Below are 18,687 nucleotides of genomic sequence, written 5' to 3'. Positions count from 1 at the left end.
AATTTTTCTCCATTAAAGGAAAACCAAACAATTCTGTTAGTAGTCAAAAATCAAAGTTGGGAGAAGAACAAGATCAGTAAGTAACAGCACGGGCTTGGTCTTCAAAATAATTATAAACCATGTACGTGTTAAAAGCATTTTGGTTATCTGTGGGTCTATGTCAAGGTTCACATAGCTTTAAGTCAGAAAACACAGAGAAGTGAAATAAAGTTAGACAGAAATATGTTAGGAGAACAAAAAGGAAGATTCCCTATTGCTTATTGGGCAACCATCAAAGAACAGTTACTAAAGCCATCTGAAGAATCAAAAGGGTGGGAATTCTGGTCCACGGCTGGAGCTGTGTACAACACTCACTTCCATGTATCTACTACCCAAGCCTGTATAGTATAGTGTAGTATACAGTAAATATAAGTGACTCCCTTACCTAAAGCTGGTAGAAAGAGCTGGTGAGACACATCACATTTGACACCTCCCTGAAAGGAGGGTGGAACCTGATGGGGGTTGGGCTCTGCTCCCCAAGGACCAAGTAACAGGACAAGATGAAAATGCCTCAACCACCAGGGAAGATTTAGGTTGGATATTGGGAAAATTTCTCCACTGAAAGGGTGGTCAGGTACTTAAACAGGCTACCCAGGGAAGTGGTGGAGTCGCCATCCTTGGAAGTGTTCAAAAACCATGTAGATGTAGCACTTGGGGACATGGGTTAGTGGTGGCCTTGGCAGTGCTGGGGAAATGGCTGGACTCGATGGTCTTAGAGGGCTTTTCCAACCTAAACAATTCCATGATTTTATGATTAGAGCACATGCTGCCAAAGAGGAAACCAGCCAACACTTGACATTACAGAGGAAATTATAGGCCAGTTGCTCTCCTAACAAGTGTCAAGTAAAGACTTTTGGGAAAATGACAACTATGATTTTAGATCTGTTCCTTGTAAATCCCATTTAAGTGACAACCTTACTAAGTAGATTTTTGCCAAAGTCAGCAGCACCACAGATCCAATAAAGTTCCTGGAGAATTAACATGTTTTATAGCTTACTCTGTGTTTCAAAAGCCTTGATGAAAAGTAAGGTCCTTTTGAGAACTACTTCCATTGTGAATTAGGCAGTATGAAGTAACGGCTATACTTCAAGCCATGACTTACTTTCTTCTCTAAAATGCTTGTATGCAGGTTTTCCCACAGAAAATTTTGGTTGAGAAATGATGTCAGGTTTTGGGCAATTTTATCTCTACCCGTGGCAATACTGAAATAGATAAAGGGGTCAGGTACCATGTTTACATGGTACATGTTTATCATCTCTCTAAGGTGGACAGGAAGAAATGGCGTAGGATCTGTGTTCGAATTCTCACACGGACTCACCTACAATGATGCACTCACTGCTGCCAGCCATGAACATGGAGGCTGTTTTGGAAGGCAAGTTGAAGTGCCTAGCTGCTAAGAAGGGAGAAAGGCGATCTGAAGGATCTGAGGGAATGCTGCTGGAGGAAAGGGTGCTAGAAACTGGTTGGGCATGGTTTTCTGTCTCTGATCCAGTCGAGGCTAGTTCTGGGTGTTTTATGATCACCCACTCGTAGCGTTCCACTTCTGGCTGCAGCTGCAGAGAGGTAGAAAAGGGCAGAGTTGACATTAGTGTACGCACACTACACAGAGTTCTGCTCAGAAAAGAACATTCCAGCACCTCAGTCTCCACCTGCACAGTCAGCAGTAAAGCTTGGCTCAATCTTTCTTTTAGGCCAGATGTTATCCCTTATTCCTTTGCTTTTTAGGTGGTTGAAGAAATGATGCAATAACTCCCGAGTTACCATACTACATCTCTCATCTCTAGATATTTTTCTCTACAACTGCATAAAAGTAGGGTGGAGTCTGTTGGGGTAAGGCTCTGCTCCCAGTTAACAAGAGATAGACAAGAAGAAATGGCTGCAAGTTGTGCCTGGGAAGGTTTAGATTGGATATTGTGAAAATTTCTGCACTGAAACGGTTGTCAGGCACTGGGACAGGCTGCCCAGGGAAGGGGTAGAGTGACTACCTGTGTCAGTTTTGCACACCCTGGTTCTTGATAGTGGGGAGGCCACAGAGGTGGCTTCTGTGAGAAGCTGCTGGAAGTTTCCACCATGCCCAGCAGAGCCAATCCCTGATGTCTCTGAAGATGGACATACTGCTGGCCAAGGCTGGGCCAGTTAGAAATGGAGGTAATGCCTCTGTGATAACCAAGGAGGGGGAAGGAGGTGCTCCAGGTGCTGGAGCTGAGATTCCTCTGCAGGCAGTGGTGAAGCAGATTGTCCCCTTGCAGCCTGTGGGGATCCATGGGGGATGCAGAGATCCACCTGCAGCCTGTGGGGGTCCATGGGGATGCAGAGATCCACCTGCAGCCTGTGGGGGTCTATAGGGATGCAGAGATCCACCTGCAGCCTGTGGGGGTCTATAGGGATGCAGAGATCCACCTGCAGCCTGTGGGGGTCCATGGGGATGCAGAGATCCACCCGCAGCCTGTGTGGGAGGTGCACAGGCCAGAGCAGGTGGGTACTGGTGGAGGCTGTGAGCCCGTTGGAGACCTGGTGGAGAGAGGGGGCCCTTGCTTCTAGGCTGGAGCAGCCTATCCTTGGAGGAGTGCACCCCGTGGAAGAGTGACCCACGCTGCAGCAGTTTGGGGAGGACTGTTTGTCTGTGGGAGGGGCTCATGTTGCAGTAGGTCGCATGGAGCTGCTGCTTGGAACCACAGAGATTGGAACCACACTGGAGAAGTTCATGGAGAACTGACTCATGTGGGAGGGACCCCACAGCATTGCAGGGGAAGGACCCCTCTCCCTGAGCAGTGGAAAAAAACCTAGGGTGATGAACTGACCAAACCCTCCAGGCCCTGTCTCGTTGCACTGTTGGCAGGAAGGAGGGAGGGGTTGGGGGGAAAAAGGTGTTTTTAAGGGCTTACTTTGCTTCTAATTTTCCTGCTCTCATCTTGTTAATAATAAATTCACTCTATATCTCTAAGTTGAGCCTGTTTTGCCTTTGGAGTGTTTTTTTCCAGTCCTTAACTAATGAACCCTTTGTTAAATTTTCTCTCCTCTGCCCAGCTGTAGCAGAAGAGGGTGAGTGAGCAGATTTCATGGGTACCTGGCATTTGGTCAGTGTCAAACAACAACACCATCCTTAGAAGTGTTCAAATAATGTGTGTATGTGGCACTTGGGGACACAGTTTACTAATGAACATGATAGTATTTCTGGGTTGGTGATTGGACTTCATGATCCTAAAGGTCTTTTTCAACCTTGATGATTCTATGATTTTTCTAGAAAATGTTCTGTGCAAGGGGAGAAAAAGAGTCACCACAAAACTTAAAAGTAAAATTTTTCCTCCACATAATCCAGCCTCTTGAAGTGGAAGGGAGGTGAAAGCTAACCAGTACAGTTGTTCTGTCTTGGTACTGGGCAGTAACAACAAAATTTTACTCACCCTAAACACAAAGCACTCCCCCGTTCCAAAGAAACTCAGCTTGTTCCCTCCTCGCCGGCGCTCGCTCCAGTCAGTGGACAGGTAAGCCCCACAGACCTGGCACAGACAGCACAGTTAGGCTTCCCATTGAAGAAGAAAGTGTGTTAAACCCACTGATACTGACATTTCAGAGAGCAAAACTGCAGGCTTTACTTCAGTTTGAGTTTCAGAGTTTCTACACCAGTGGATTAAAGCAGCACAAGCACTTATATCTAAAGACAGATTTAAGCTGCTTTAAAGCTGTTGGTGACCTCTAAATCCTAAGAGTGTCATAGATTATTTCATACCTCTGATGCCTTAAAAGAGAAATGTTCTAAACACAATTTTCTAACACAACCTCAGGTACCAAAATATAGATCACTCCAGGCCTGTACAGCCTGACTCCTACTCACTCACCCTGGCAACCAAAGCAGCAGTGCTGTCCCAAGTAACAATATGAGCAGCTCTGCCTGAACACTTTTTAGTCAAACAGTGGCCTTGGTGGCTTTCTGACATTTCAAAGTATAGGTTAAAGCCAGCTTAGCTAAGCAAATGCTGAACTAGCTCAGATATTTAGAGCATCCACTCAAACCACATGGGGGCCACTAGTTTCCAATAAAGAGAAGCACCCTTTGAGGGCTGAGCTGGTCTCTGCAGTCTTGTGTTTAGACTAGAAGTTTTTGCTACCAGCAACACACATCACTGCCATGTGCACACAGAGGAAACAATGAAGCTCCAAAGGTGGGATGAAAGCATCTGTGCTTTCCCTCCCTAGAAATCAGAAAAACAATTATGATTATACAGAATTGTTCTACGGTACATTTGCTGTTTGGCCTCCACAAACATTACAAGCAGAACTTCTAGGACAAAATTAATGAAGATCAGATTTGTTTTACATAGATAAATCTGTATTTAGATTTAAATGTAAATTCAGATTTAGAATTAAATCTAAATATCCAGAAGTCCATTTGATGTGATATGCCTGATGGGTATGAGAGGCAGAAAATCAGAAGGCAAATGTTCTTCATTCTAAAAGTTAACCATAGACATATGGATAAAGGATGAACAACCCTTTGCAAAAACCCTCCAAATTCATAAGCATGAAAAAAACCTCCATATTTTTATCCTAGTTTTTGTTTGTTTGTTTGTTTTGGGTAATACATGGTTTTTTGAGGGGTAAGAAACAAACCTATAAAAACCAGAATCCCTTACAAAGCCAGACTTTTGACAGGTTCCAAAACAAGAAGCAAAAGAATTGTTCCCCCCTCTACCCTTCAGACACCAGGGGCATTCCATAAGCCACTGGCATCTCAATACAGGCCTGAATGGACATAAACCACATGCAAAACTATGAAATGGCCTGGAGGGTGAGCATTATGTAGGTGTAAATAAGAGTAGAAATGGGCTTGTTCATGGACAGCCATCCAGCAGAGATATAGTAACTGCAGATGAAGAGAAGGCAGAGGGGCTTAACGCCTTCTTTGCCTCAGTCTTTAGTGGGGAGATGGCTTGTCCCCAGGACAGCTGTCCTCCTGGGTTGGTAGATGGGGTCAGGGAACAGAATGGGCCCCTGTTATCCAGGAGGAGGCAGTCAGAGAACTGCTGAGCTGCTTGGATGTTCATAAATCCCTGGGAGCAGATGGGATCCACCCCAGGGTGATGAGGGAGCTGGAAGATGAGCTTGCCAAGCTGCTCTCCATCATTTACCAACAGTCCTGGCTCACTGGTGAGGTTCCAGATGACTGGAAGCTGGCCAGTGTGATGCCCATTCACAACAAGGGTGGGAAGAAGGATTCTGGTAACTATAGGCCAGTCAGCCTGACCTCAGTACCCAGTAAAGTAATGGAACAGTTTATACTAAGTGTCATCACACAGCACTTACAGGATGGCCAGGCTATCAGAGCCAGCCAGCAGGGGTTTAGGAGGGGTAGGGCGTGTCTGACCAACCTGACCTCCTTTTATGACCAGGTGACCCCCCTGGTGGATGCAGGAAAGGCTGTGGATGTTGTATACCTGGACTCCAGCAAGGCCTTTGACACTGTGTCCCACAGCACACTCCTGGAAAAGGTGTCAGCCCAGGGCTTGGGCGGGAGCACTCTGTGCTGGGTTCAGAACTGGCTGGATGGCAGGGCCCAGAGTGGAGGTGAACGCTGCTGCATCCTGCTGGCAGCCAGGCTCCAGTGGTGTCCCTCAGGGCTCTGTGCTGGGGCCAGAGCCAGCACTGTTCAATATCTTTATTGATGACATGGATGAGGGGATTGAGATTTTAATTGGTAAATCTGCAGACGACACTAAGCTGGGAGCGTGCGTCCATCTGTCGGAAGGTAGGAGGGCTCTGCAGGGAGACCTGGAACAGAGTCCAGAGGGATGGGCAGAGTCCAATAGGATGAAGTTTAATCAGCCCAAGTGCCCAGTCCTGCATTTTGGCCACAACAATCCCCTGCAATGTTTTAGTCTGGGGACGGGGTGGCTGGACAGTGCCCAGGTGGAAAGGGACCTGGGGGTCCTGGTTGGCAGCCGGCTGAACGTGAGCCAGCAGTGTGCCCTGGGGGCCAAGAAAGCCAATGGCTCCTGGCCTGGATCAGGAATGTATCATCCTCTACCAATAGCCTGTGTCAGGAATAGTGTGGCCAGCAGGAGCAGGGAGGTCATTCTTCCCCTGTACTCAGCACTGGGGAGGCCACACCTCGAGTGCTGTGTCCAGTTCTGGGCCCTCAGTTTGGGAAGGACATTGAGACGCTTGAGCACGTCCAGAGGGGGCAACGAGGCTGGTGAGGGGCTTGGAACACTGAAGCCCTCTGAGGAACGACTGAGGGAGCTGGGGGTGCTCAACCTGGGGAAAAGGAGACTCAGGGGTGACCTTATCACTCTCTACAACTTCCTGAAAGGTGGCTGTGCTCAGGTGGGGGTTGGTCTCTTTCACCAGGCAGCAACTGACACAACCAGAGGACACAGTCTCAAGCTGCACCAAGGGAAATACTGGTTGGATATTAGGAAAAAGTTTTTTATGGAAAGAGTGATAAAGTTCTGGAATGTTCTGCCCGGGGAGGTGGTGGAGTCACCATCCCTGGGTGTGTTTAAAAAAAGCCTGGATGTGGCACTCGGTGCCAGGGTTTAGTTGAGGTGTTGGGGTTGGGTTGGACTCGATGATCTTTGAGGTCCCTTCCAACCCAGTAATTCTGTGATTCTGTGTGTGATTCTGTATAGACAGGAATAAAGCCCACAGTGATAAGCAGGAATAAAGGTTGCAGTAACAGCTTAATGTTAGATAAAGAATATTTAAAAGTCATGTACAGTGGCATGGACAACAACACCATTACAGGAAGTTTGTGTGTGCCCTCCTGAGAAGGTTCTGGGAAGACTTCTTGGTTAGTTATTAATTTTTTTAAACAAGCATGTTGCTGTTTTCACATTATGCTGTCCAATATTGTCACACACAGGAGCCGAAAAAAGGGACATGTGCACTCCTCCTCAGGTTCTCAGAGCTTTCTTGGCTTATTTTTTTCCCAATCAAGAATGAGATGAACTAACTTTTGTTTTCACATCATGTAGTCCAACATTATTCATACCATTTAAATTCTGCTACTTTCTTTCCTCATATCCTTGAGAAAATGAAAATGTCTTCTACAAATCATAACTTTAGCACAATTCCCACTCTGTCCCTCTGATTCCCATTCTGTCCAAGAGCAAAATGAGCTACTCTAGTCCATCACCCCACACTACTTGCAAGAGAAAAAGCAGTTAACCAAGACCTGGTTTGCAAGGTCTGCCCAAGAACACATATTCCTATAACCAACAAATAGAATAATTTAAAGCATGGATTCTTAAAAAAACAAAGCCAAAGCTTGCTTATTCATTTTATTAAAAACAGCTGTGTGTTGCAACACAGCATTACATACTGCCCAAACTCCAATTTAATCACTTGTCTTTCGCCTCACTCACCTCTTTTGCTGTTGTCTTGATGAGGAGCAGAGTTGGTTCATGTCCCTCACTGTGGGAATAGAACCTGAAGTGCAGAGCACAACAAAGTGAGCACTCGACTGCCACCAACTGCAGCTCCTTTCCTCCTCAATGTCAGGCACCACCTCCTTCTCCAACTGGTGCCATGGCAAAAAACCACCTGAAGACTGAGAATATTCCTGCAAATACTTTATACAGTCCATGTAAATAATACAGCTGATTGTAAGCAAATACTATGAAGCAGTTGCTCTCTACTCAGTCCCCTGTACAGTTTATGTCTCTGAAGAATAACTAGAAGCTTACCTAGATGAACTGCAGCCTTTTACAGCATTTTGAATTGAAACAACCTAAAAGATTTTAAAAGTCTAGGACTGATGACCATGTTTGAAGGGCTTTAGGTCCTCAAGGAAATTAATTGAGATGTATTCCCTTTGCTTGCTTTTGCTTTTCCTCATAGGCATATAAGGCTGGGAGAGCAGGTCACTTCCTGCCTCAGTACCTGCTGTTGTTAAAGTCATTATTAGGGGCTATAGGGTTATAGTGTTCCGTACCAGGTGCAAGGACAATTCACACCTAGTTTATCTCACTTAAACAAAACCCCAATCATTCATAGGTAATTTCCAGTTTCCAGTTCTCTTCTTCCTTGGATCAATATGAATGTGGTTATCTATCAAAAGTGCCTGCAGAGCAGCCACTGAGTTAAACCATTCAAACCCTTAAGGAACCAGACTCAGACCTGCAGAATCTGTGAACTGATCCAAGTTAGACTTTTCCAATAGATCTTGAACAGTTTAAAATACTATGGCATAGGAAATATCCCAGTCAAATGCTGTAGGCAACAGGAATTTGTCACATTTATATTCCATCATTAATGATATTCTTCAGATCAAATCCTGACTAAGCATGGGCTTTTTGTCAATCCAGCAAATACTTCATCAGTTGCTCCTTTCTGCCCTACAGTAGAGAAGAGAGAGGAAGGTTTTCCTTACCTGTTTAGACTACAGCCATGTTCTAAGGTGGTGAAAAGCAGGAGGGGCTGGCATAGTGCAAATCGCTCTGGGATCCACGACCAGATATCCCGCATCTCCTTCACACTGACAATTTCTGATTTGAAGTTCTCAGCATGAACTGCCAAGTGCACATTCTGCCTGAGAAATACAACACAAAACACTGAGAAGCAATAATTTAACAAGTTTCAGATTACTGAACTGAAACATGAGAAGACAGCTGAATGCTAACAGACTCCAGAATACAAATTATTGGTCAAAGTTTCAGTCCACGGAATTAGGTGGTCGTGCCCTGGTGAAGGTAATAAACTACTGCAATTTAACATAATCCTCAGAGGCAGAGATCTGGCTTGACTGTATTTTCTATTCCTCTGTAAGGCAGCTGTGGCCTGCACCTTTACACACAGAGGACACAACACTGAGCCACTAAAAATTACCATGGCCTTATATTTGTTGTTTGTAATTCTCTCTGGCACTTGTGTTTAAGCACAGAACAGAATACCCAAACAAAGAGACAAGATCTGAGAGGAAGGGGTAGTATTTTTTCTACCTCTGAAGTCCTGCCCGTATCATGTGACTAGAGAATTCCTAAACCCCTCAGAAACTTTAGAGGAATCAGTATTACCAGGGTAAGCAATTTTAATCCAAGGCAAATATTTGAAGCTTTTGAGAAGTTCCACCTCTTGGAAACACGCAATTACCAATGACTTCCACTTCATTATGAAACAAAAATGTTCCTGGGATCATGGTTACAGACGGAGCCACTGGGAAGGAAATCCCTGTACCACCCAGAAGGGTCTGATACAGTTAGGATTGATTCATGGCTTTTAAACACTTGAAGGTAACAATCATCACCATCTTAACCAGTCTTCATTTCTCTAATTAAACAAGCACACAAACCCAGAGCCTGGGCATTAAATGTTATTTGCTTCCACGGTCTATGTTAAATGCTTAAAATGCAATGGAGACAGCCAAGGACACAGAATTTACACAAGTCACTGAATTACTGGGCAGCCAGGTGTTAAATAAAGCTTTATTACTTTGCTCTGCATGCAAAGGTTTGGGTGCAAGTATTTGCCTATTTCTGATGGGGTTTTTTTGACAATTACACATTTCTCTCAGTTTCATGATCATGAAGGGGCCCTCAGTACATCTGAGGATTGTACATCTGCACGGATCTGGATACCTTAGCTCACTCCCTAAAACATACAAAAGATATAAACATTTTATTTTTCATGCTCATAGTACCAAAAAATCAGCAGCATTTGCAATGCAGAGCAGTGCCTGCTTGGAGACACTGGGAACTGCATCTGGAATTCACTGTAGGCACCTTGGTGTCAGCAATTTGAATGAAGTGACTATTCATTACTGCTTATTTTAGCCAAATGAATGAAATCAATCTTTGCATTGCTACCCTGCATTATTTAATGCAAGGAACTTTTGTGGGCAGCTATTAAGCAAGCTGTAACTATTTATGGATTTTAAAACTTACAGTATCGCTGACTAGGAACATTATTTGTACTTTTAAACACAGCAATCTGAGGCAAAGGAGAGATCCACTGAAACAAAGTAGGGACTAAGCCTTGAACCTCCATGTTCAGAATCTTACTTTAGGTCTCATCCTCTGTGTTCTGGCAGGTCTGCAGCTAAAACTGATGTCACTATGGAACAGAGCTGAGAGACTAAGACTTGGTTTCAGCTCAGCAGAAATTAAGATTTTTCCTCCCTCCACATTTAAGGAATTAAAAAATATTCAGGGCAGTCAACTGTTTATTAGAATGAATTTCCAGCAGGAAAGCAATGGTGATAAATAGGCTAAGACTTAATAATAAATATCAAAACAGGTTTAAATTTACACCTCAAGCAAGCCTCAGAATTATCTGTGTACCTTGTCTGTACATTTTTCACATTTCTGTGAGCTGTTTGGGCAACTAAACTCCAGTTCTTTTTTTCTAAAAGGCTCTCACTCAGAGTATCTTTGCTTTTGTACTTTTTCCTTCTCCTGGCTACTATAAACTGCTGATTTAAAGACTTTCCTACCCAAACCCTTCTCAAAGCCTGTTCAGCAGCATTCTGAACACATCTCTTTCAGTACCCTGTGCCTTCCCACAACTCTTTAATGTAGGTAGAGTATCACCTTTTCAAACAGATCTTTCTGATTTACTAGAAAGAATTTACCACTGTATTGACCATTTAGAACTGTACCAGGCATACCGTTCCTGCCTTTTGAATATCACGGTAAATAATTTTCTATTTAATGGCACCATCTAGTTAAACCAAAGAACATGGCCAAAGAATGTGAAACAAAATGATGTGTTATTTCCCAGTAACAAATCACAGCTGTGGATGGTTGAGACTGAAACCTGACCCTGTGTTGAGAAGTGTCCACATACAGCTTGCACCTATCAAACCAAACTCCATGCTGCTGAGCAAAAATATAACTTTTCTGGGGGGAGTTCCAGATTGCAACTAGTTACAAGTATCCAATCTGTATTAATTGCAACTAGTTACAAGAATCTAACCTGTATTAATTATCTTCGTTTTTAACAGTATTTATCTAATGACACTGAAAATCATTTCCTTCACTTTGGTAGTTGCTTTTCCAAGTAGTAAATGAGTGAAAATGAACAGAACACAAGTGGGCTATGAAAAAACCCAAGTGTTTTGGTTTTTATTCACTGAGGAAAATTCAGTTTAGCCTTCACCGCTCCACTCTTTTCTGGGTCACTTGTGAAAACATTGTAGCTTGAGAGACCAGTAAATTTGGACAGCATTAAAGTCTACCACTAGGACTGAATAAATTCAGAAGGTTTTACCCTGCATTAGTGTTTTCCTCACTTACTGGGATTGCCATGACAACTTTCTCTTGATTGCTGATGTTAGAAAGACTTGTTCAACTGCTATTATTCCAAGGAATTAGATTTGAAAACCAGCACAATTACTGTTTAATAAAGCAGCATTTGCTAATTTCATAGGAATGTTGCTTTTCCAGCTATTATCATTAATACTATGTGCTTCAGAGACCTCAAAGCTCCCAAAGGTAAAGCCAAGGTTGAGGACGTGCAGTGGCACCTGTCAAAGTGGATGTGCCCTGTATTATTCAAAAAACAAAAAATACCCAACTCCAAAGATTACTTACCGAATGGCACCTTCCTTTTCTACTCTGGCTTGGGTCAAATCTTAGAGGAGATGCATTAACCTTGAAATCCATTATAATTTCAGTGAGGGCATAATTGTGTGGTAAAAGGAGGTTTCTTTTTCAGTCATAAACAGCTATATAAGTAATTTGTGACATATAAGCCTGAAACTTAATCCTGTGTCCAGATCAGCGTCAACAGACACCCTGCTTTCCCTAAGTCCCCTCAAATCCAAACTGCTTCCTAGCATAAATCGAGGCTTTCTGCTGCTTTCAGAACAACCTAACTGCAAAAATAATACACAGATGCTGAAGATTCGCTTGACTGGGATTAACAGATTTTTGATTTATCAGAGGTAAAATCCTCAACACAGAAGTTACGGAATGAAACATGCTTTGCTAGGTCTCTTAAGGTGTTCTTTCAAACATGAAGACATGAGGAAGTTAACTCCAGCTTTGATTTTATAAATTAGTACAGATGTTAGTGTGCATCACTCACTAAAGTTAACTCAGGGCACCTGCAGCAAGGCCAGAGGATTCTCAAAGGCATGAATTTAAACCCAAACATCTCTGGTATTTAATACTCACAGGGCTGCCTTTCTCTTTCCAAGTTCTCTGCTTATCAGATATCACAATCCATTCACTGGGTTTCGTTCTTTAAGATTTACTTTTCAGGCCAAGACTTGATAAATTACTTCATTAACCATTAATGCTCTACAGCTGAGTAACTCTGACCTCCTTGACACAGAAAAAGACTCTTGTCTTGGCTCTGAAAAACCCCTACCTACTTAAAAGCAAATATAAGCTACTGTGAATAGAGACAGGTCACTTTTAGGAGTGTGCCTAGTTGGGGTCAGTTCAAAAATTTTCCAATTAACTGCAGAAAGCTTCAAAAGAAGATAAAAAGTTGACTCTATTTCAAACCTAATGCAACAGCATATGCCAGGTTTGGAGTTGGGATGATACCTAACAGCTCTTCTGAGATGTTTAAAAAAAAATGACATTTTTTTCTTCCAGAGTAGAAAGGACCATTGTTATAAAGGCCTTTTATAGCCATGACCATAATCCCAGCATGTACTTTCTCTATGTACAGTACTCTTGCCCACTCTGGAAAACACAGGTGTATTGCTGTCTGAATTGCTGTGCCCTTGGGCCCACTATCCTTTCTCTCACAGCTTTGCAGGTGCTATGAACTAACTTTGCAGGAGGGTATTCTGGAGATGTGGCACAGCAATTGGGTGCTCTGATTGCTGGCATGCTTCTCCTGCCCCAATGTTAGCAATATTGACCACCTTGGAAAAAACAACAAGCCAAAGACAGCAGGAATGAGCAAAGTGCAGAGACTCCAGTGTTTTAACCTACCTTTTGGAAGTTGCAAGACTGCATACAGGAGTGGTGCAGTGGAGATGGAATGGACAGAAGGAGAACATACAAAGAGAAAGACAAAAAAGATAGAAAAGATCAGTGACTTCCTACATCCATGACAAAGAGAGTGAAAGGAGCCTGGAGGGAAACAAAGCAAGGTTTGATTTGAGTCATCAAGCACTAAAAAATAATCAGACAGGTTAAAACATTTATATTTTTATTTTGTCCCTGTTTTGTTATGTGATGGGAAAATAAATCATCTTCTCCTTGGACAGGCCAAACACAGGTGGAGAAAAGAACTCACTGGCACCCCATGGAGCGATGGAGAACAGCTCACTTCTCCTGCGCTTCCATCTGCCCACACTGGGATCCAAACTGAGCCAAGCCAAACTCCCAGCAGCCCCGTGCCTAGGGACATTGAGAAATTTCAGTGGGTTTACAAAGGTAGCCAAGAGAGGGTGAAAATTTTTCAGTGACAACTCTGCCTGGCATAGCAGTAACTACTGGCTTTATTTGGGCATATTACTGTATTTGGCCTTGAAAGCATCACTGGTGTGAGAATTTCCCTGCAACATTTAACACAGCAGGAGCTTTTGGAGCGTCTGTAGATGCTTGATGCACGTTTTCTTTTTCTCTGGTTTATTTAATTTTTTTTTTTTAATTTAAAGCTCTAATTCCAGTTTAAACAATATACTCAAGGATATTACAACTCTCCTGAACTTCCCAACAGGAAGACACAATGGAGGAGTCAATATTTTGTTACAAGTTTCAAATACAAAGGTCTGAACTGCCTCTAGTGTAACAATCCAGTGGCTAAAGACCTTGAAATATTTGAGACTGACAGGAAAATACTGAAGCTGTTTCTAAACCAAGCTGTGAGTCTAAAAAATTAACCCTTGGAAGAGACCAGGGGGAGCTTTACAGGTATGTAGACACATGAAGGAGGTTCAGCTAACATTTGTGTCATCTTTTAGGCTGAAATGTACTGTGTATGTATTGCCATGCCATGGAATGGTAACTTTGCAACTACTGTAACTAACTCAGCAACGCAGCTTGCTGGAAGATCCTACTACATCAGTGGAGATTTAGAGAAAGTGAGACTGTGCGTCCAGAACACCAAATTCCAGATACCACACTCACTGACCCAGGGGACTTTGAGAAGTCACCTCTCTTCAGAGGGCAGTTCATAAAACTGTCCAACAGTTCTGAACTTGAGAGTTCAGAAATGGTTGGGAGAAGTTTTCTGCTGTCAGAAGCCTCTGGAAAAACAGAACATGTACTACTTACCTGCACATACATTTGCACTTGCCAAGATGCTAATATTGTTCAGACTAATATATTGGTGCCTTTTCTATATCCATCGAGAGGCCTTTCAGCTAAGCTTTTTATGAGTATGACTTCTACTGTCACAACAGAGCAGGATTTCATTTACTGGTTTCAGAGTTAGTTCTTCCTCCCCTTATTTCTGAGAAGAGCTTGTGATTTTGCAACAGTTTCCTGGATCTGTATAGTCACTCTTCCATGGTTCTCTCAAAATTATTTTTTCTAATAATACATGAACCTGCCACAAAACAGGTCAACTCCTACCTGTGAGTACTACACTCTTGATTTCCAGGAGGCTTGCAGTCAAATTTATTTAAAAAGTAACCTGAAAATAAGACATATTTCTTCCTTGCTCTGTTAAAACAGCTCCGTAGTCAGGCACAATGTTCCCAGCTGTGACAGTGTCTTACACTAAAGAAACTGCTGAATTCACAGTACTGGGCAGCATCAAATTGACATTTTATACAAATAATATCATATTTAAGAATCAATTTTCACATTTCTTTTGTTATGTTTCTTCCAAGTACTTTATCAGTGCTGGTTTTATCACTGGAGCTGCTGAGAGCTTCCTCTGTGCCTGATAAAACTAATCAGTGAGTGGTGTTGAATATTGACACTTTGTTAAGCCACTAGAAAGCCGAACATGCCTCTGTGAACACCGATGTTAAAAATGAAAAACGCCGGGAATTCTCTCTTTTTCTCTTCTGGCCTGAGAGCAGGTCACAAGGCCAGCCCGGCCCCTCCCTGTCTTGGCTGGACTGGGTGGGCTCTGCCATGGGGCCAGACCCCCATCGGCTGCCGGCCAGGGGCAGGGGAGGCCGCGGGGCCCAGGCCGGGCCAGGGCTGCGGCTGCAGCATCTGCTGTGACTGAGCCCTGCCCCGCCGCCAGCCCCGGCTAAGCTGGGCTCTGCCGGGCCCTGGGAGCAGCCCCAGGCCGGGCCCGCTCGGCCAAGATTCTGCCGCCGTCGGGGTTCACCCGCAACCCCCGGGCAGGGGGAAGAGAAGCCATCGGCCCCGGCCGTGCTGCTGCGGTGTTCTGGCCTGGCTGCTGAGATCCTGGCGCTGCCCCAGCGCGGCCCCGCCCGGCCCAGCCTCAGCTCTGGCCGGGCTCAGGTGACCGCCTGCAGGCCCCGGGTGAGACACTGACTCTTTCAGTGCACAGATGAGACTTGCAAACCTTCAGTCCTCCCTCACATGAGAGAAAAGGACAGAGTGAGAACATGTAGAAGAACAACACGAAGACACCAAGGTCAGTGAAGAAAGAGTCAAGTCCCAGATGGGAGGCATGAGAAGATGCCTTGATCTTAGGGCTGAAATTCTCTTGTAAAGCTATGGAGAAGGATGTAATTGATACATCAGACTCCTTTTCCCTGTGACTCATTGAAAAATATGGGGAGATGAAGCGTTCAAATTGTAGATATGAGCAAAGGCCTCCAAGCTACAGTAAGCTGTGGCATTCACATTATCTGGAAAAATCCCCTCGGCCCAGGATTTTTCTCCTGAGAAACTGAGAAGCCTCAGAGAAAAAGAAAAACAATAATTATCTGATTTGCTTCTCCTGTGTTTTGCTCCTTTGGAATGTGTTTGGAGATTGTTTACCAACAGGTGATTGTTTCATTGGGTTCTGCTGTGAGTTGTTTTCACTCTTTGGCCAATCAGGGACAAGCTGTGTCAGGACTCTGGAAAGAGTCACGAGTTTTCATTATTATCTTTTTAGCCTTCTCCAAGTATCTTTTCTGTATTCTTTAGTATAGTTTACTATAGCATTCTTTAATATAATATAGTATCATAAAATAATAAATTAGCCTTCTGAGAACATGCAGTCAGATTCATCATTCCTTCTTGCCACAGGGGTCCCAGCAAATACAATAGTAAGCAGATGTTAAAGTAGCTGTGATCCTATGAGAAGCTGGGGGGGGGGGGGGAGAGGGGGGGGAGAGAGGGAGAGGGAGAGGGAGAGAGAGAGAGAGAGAGAGAGAGAAGAGTGATGAAAGAGTGATGAAGACCCTCTGCTCCAGGGAAAGAAGAAGAAGACCTCTGTTCCTAGAGATGAAGATGATCTCAGAGATAGATAAAGAAAACCTTTGCTCTTGAACAGCTCATCCTAAAAATAGTACACCATACGTTGACATGGCCCATGCTGTGGGAAAAGCTGTGAAAAATGGGAGGGACTTCACGATAGCAGATTTTCTGGGCGGCTGCTGTTCATGGAAATTAAAAGCCAGGAGAGAACTGTTTTCTTGTGGAGAAGTCTCCATAAATTGACAAGAGGGACTCCTCTACCTAAGTGAACTGAAGAAAGACTATTCTAGAAGTGATAAACTGAATTGTTTCTATATGTTGTGAGTGGGAAATAAAGGTTGTAGGGGGGAGGATAAGTGTTCTAAAGGTTTTATTCTGATTCTTATTATTCTTTCTTTTAGTTACTGTTAATAAAGCTTTCTTTACACCCTTTTGAAGCTTTGAGTCTTCTTTGCCCTCCTCCTAATCCTACCTCACAGCAGGAAATAAGTAAGTATATTATAGGGGGTGCACTAGCATTTAGCCAGCACTAGACCCACTACATTAATTGGTGTGTTGGTCGGGAAATCTCAAATTGGCGAACCAAAACCACTACACCAACTTTGCTAAAATGCCTTTTAGTTTGAGAACTGCTTATTAAACACACTTTTGAGACATGATACTTGTAATTAATATATACCCATATAAATTCATAATTGAGCAAACTACAAGAAACTTCTGTTCCTCTTGTATCACAGTATTTCATTTAAAGTTCCCGTTACAATCCCAGCAACACTTGATTTTGGAGCTGCTGAGTTTTTCTGCAGAGAAAGTGCATCAGCAGACACCAGCATGCACCAGTGGAGCTTCCCCACCAGTCACCCAGGACTGCTCCCCACACTGGGAAAATTCAGGAGATTGCTCAGGTTACCTGTGCTGAGCCCTACCTTTTCTGTTTGACCGTGATGCCCTTCTGCTGCAAAGCCTTCTCATTGGCCATCTGCAGGAGCTGGATCTCCTTCCGAGAGAAAAGGCGGATAGCAAAGGCTTTTTCCAGGAGCCTCTCTGGGGACACTGACTTGGCGATATCCCTCACAAAGGCTCGAATGTCCTGCTGGATGCTGTCAGACTCCATGGGCTGCCCAGCTCTGACTTTGTGAAAGAATTTCAGAAGAGCCAGAGCGACACGATAGAGAACTTTGTACCCCTCCACCAGGAAGACGTCAAAGATCCGCGCAATGTATGCCATGGGGAGCTCTCCAAAGAGCCACCGCTGCCAGTCTGAGTACACCTCCAGCACATCCTCAGACACTGCCACCATCAGCTTGTGGGCTGCCTGGCAGTACTTGTTCACCAGGTCCCCGAAGGTCATGCAGGAGGACTCGAAGGCCAGGAAGGTCTGGTCGATGAGCCGCTTGGATGGGTCATTGCAAGCCAGGATGCGACAGACCTGCTCGAAGCACTCGGCCTCGTCCTTGCTGTAGTGCAGGAGCAGCGCGATCACCGAGGGCAGCGCCGGGCAGAACGAGATGTCCGGGAACTGATTGGCGATGCACAGGATGATCTTCCTGACGGCCCCGACGCCCTCCGCGTTCAGACAGTATGTGGGGATCAGGCTGTTGTCCACAAACTCTGGTAGTGGAAGGGAGCTGCTGTTGCGTTTTCCAATGATCTTCACCACGATGTCCCGGTACACGTTTGCATCTGGGGTCACTGTACGGCATGGGATATTGCTGATGAGTTTGTGGTACACTTTGGCTCTCAGAGAGTGGTTTTTGGCCCAATAGCCCTGCCGGGCGAGCTGCTTGAGCTCATGTAAGTCTGTGCAGGTGAGCTCTTTTGTATCCTGGCTCTGGGCACTCATATCCATTTTGTCCCAGTCCACAAAGCGGCTGTATTCATCCATGGCTCCAGGAGAAGCAAATCACATAAATAATGAAAACTGAGACTTTAGTTAGTCATTGATGGACTCTTGGATTTTTCTGCAAAAGGGAAGTAAAAACCGAGACATTTGAGTAACAGATAATGTCTTATTTTCTTTATGAACACAGATCTGTGCGTACTTGTTCCTGCAATGGCAAAACTGTTTTCTAAAGCAAAGAAAGTTAAAGATGCCTTTTTATTTTTTAAGCCTTTTTATTTTATTTTTCTTCCATTCTGTCAGTAACTCCTACTGCAGTAATTGATCAAAGGCCAGCCAAGAGGCTGATCCTGAGGACATGTCTCCAAGAAATTAATTTCCCTAACTGAAAGTCCAAGCTGAGGCATGGACCTTTATATTAACATCCTACTTAAGAGAACAGAAGACTCCCATTGCAAAAAAACCAAAAACATATTGCAAAGTATGTTCAATTTGCAATCTCTCTTTCCATTTCTCTGGGGAAGTATAAAGTGACACTTATACTAGAAGGATGCAGTCTCATAGGTAGTGTAC

At 44.0% G+C, this 18,687-nt stretch overlaps 1 protein-coding gene across 6 annotated transcripts in view; it reads right to left on the bottom strand.

The window, feature by feature from the left end:
* Window positions 1-18,687, bottom strand: part of TBC1D24 (TBC1 domain family member 24) — a 36,716-nt gene that overhangs the window by 4,315 nt on the left and 13,714 nt on the right. For 5 of the 6 annotated variants that reach the window (XM_077186728.1, XM_077186730.1, XM_077186729.1 and 2 more), the window contains 6 exons: window positions 17,201-18,235; window positions 12,927-12,944; window positions 8,411-8,569; window positions 7,404-7,467; window positions 3,444-3,539; window positions 1,358-1,592 (listed from right to left, as the gene is read on the bottom strand). In XM_077186728.1, the coding sequence (XP_077042843.1) occupies window positions 1,358-1,592; window positions 3,444-3,539; window positions 7,404-7,467; window positions 8,411-8,569; window positions 12,927-12,944; window positions 17,201-18,159 (1,531 nt within the window). In that variant the 5' untranslated portion in view covers window positions 18,160-18,235. The remainder of the gene's footprint in view (window positions 1-1,357; window positions 1,593-3,443; window positions 3,540-7,403; window positions 7,468-8,410; window positions 8,570-12,926; window positions 12,945-17,200; window positions 18,236-18,687) is intronic. The other variant, XM_077186732.1, reaches the window with a different exon arrangement.

Source organism: Agelaius phoeniceus, chromosome 16 (genome assembly GCF_051311805.1).
Source record: "Agelaius phoeniceus isolate bAgePho1 chromosome 16, bAgePho1.hap1, whole genome shotgun sequence".
In the NCBI taxonomy this organism is placed as follows: domain Eukaryota; kingdom Metazoa; phylum Chordata; class Aves; order Passeriformes; family Icteridae; genus Agelaius; species Agelaius phoeniceus.
This window is presented reverse-complemented; position numbering and strand designations above follow the sequence as displayed.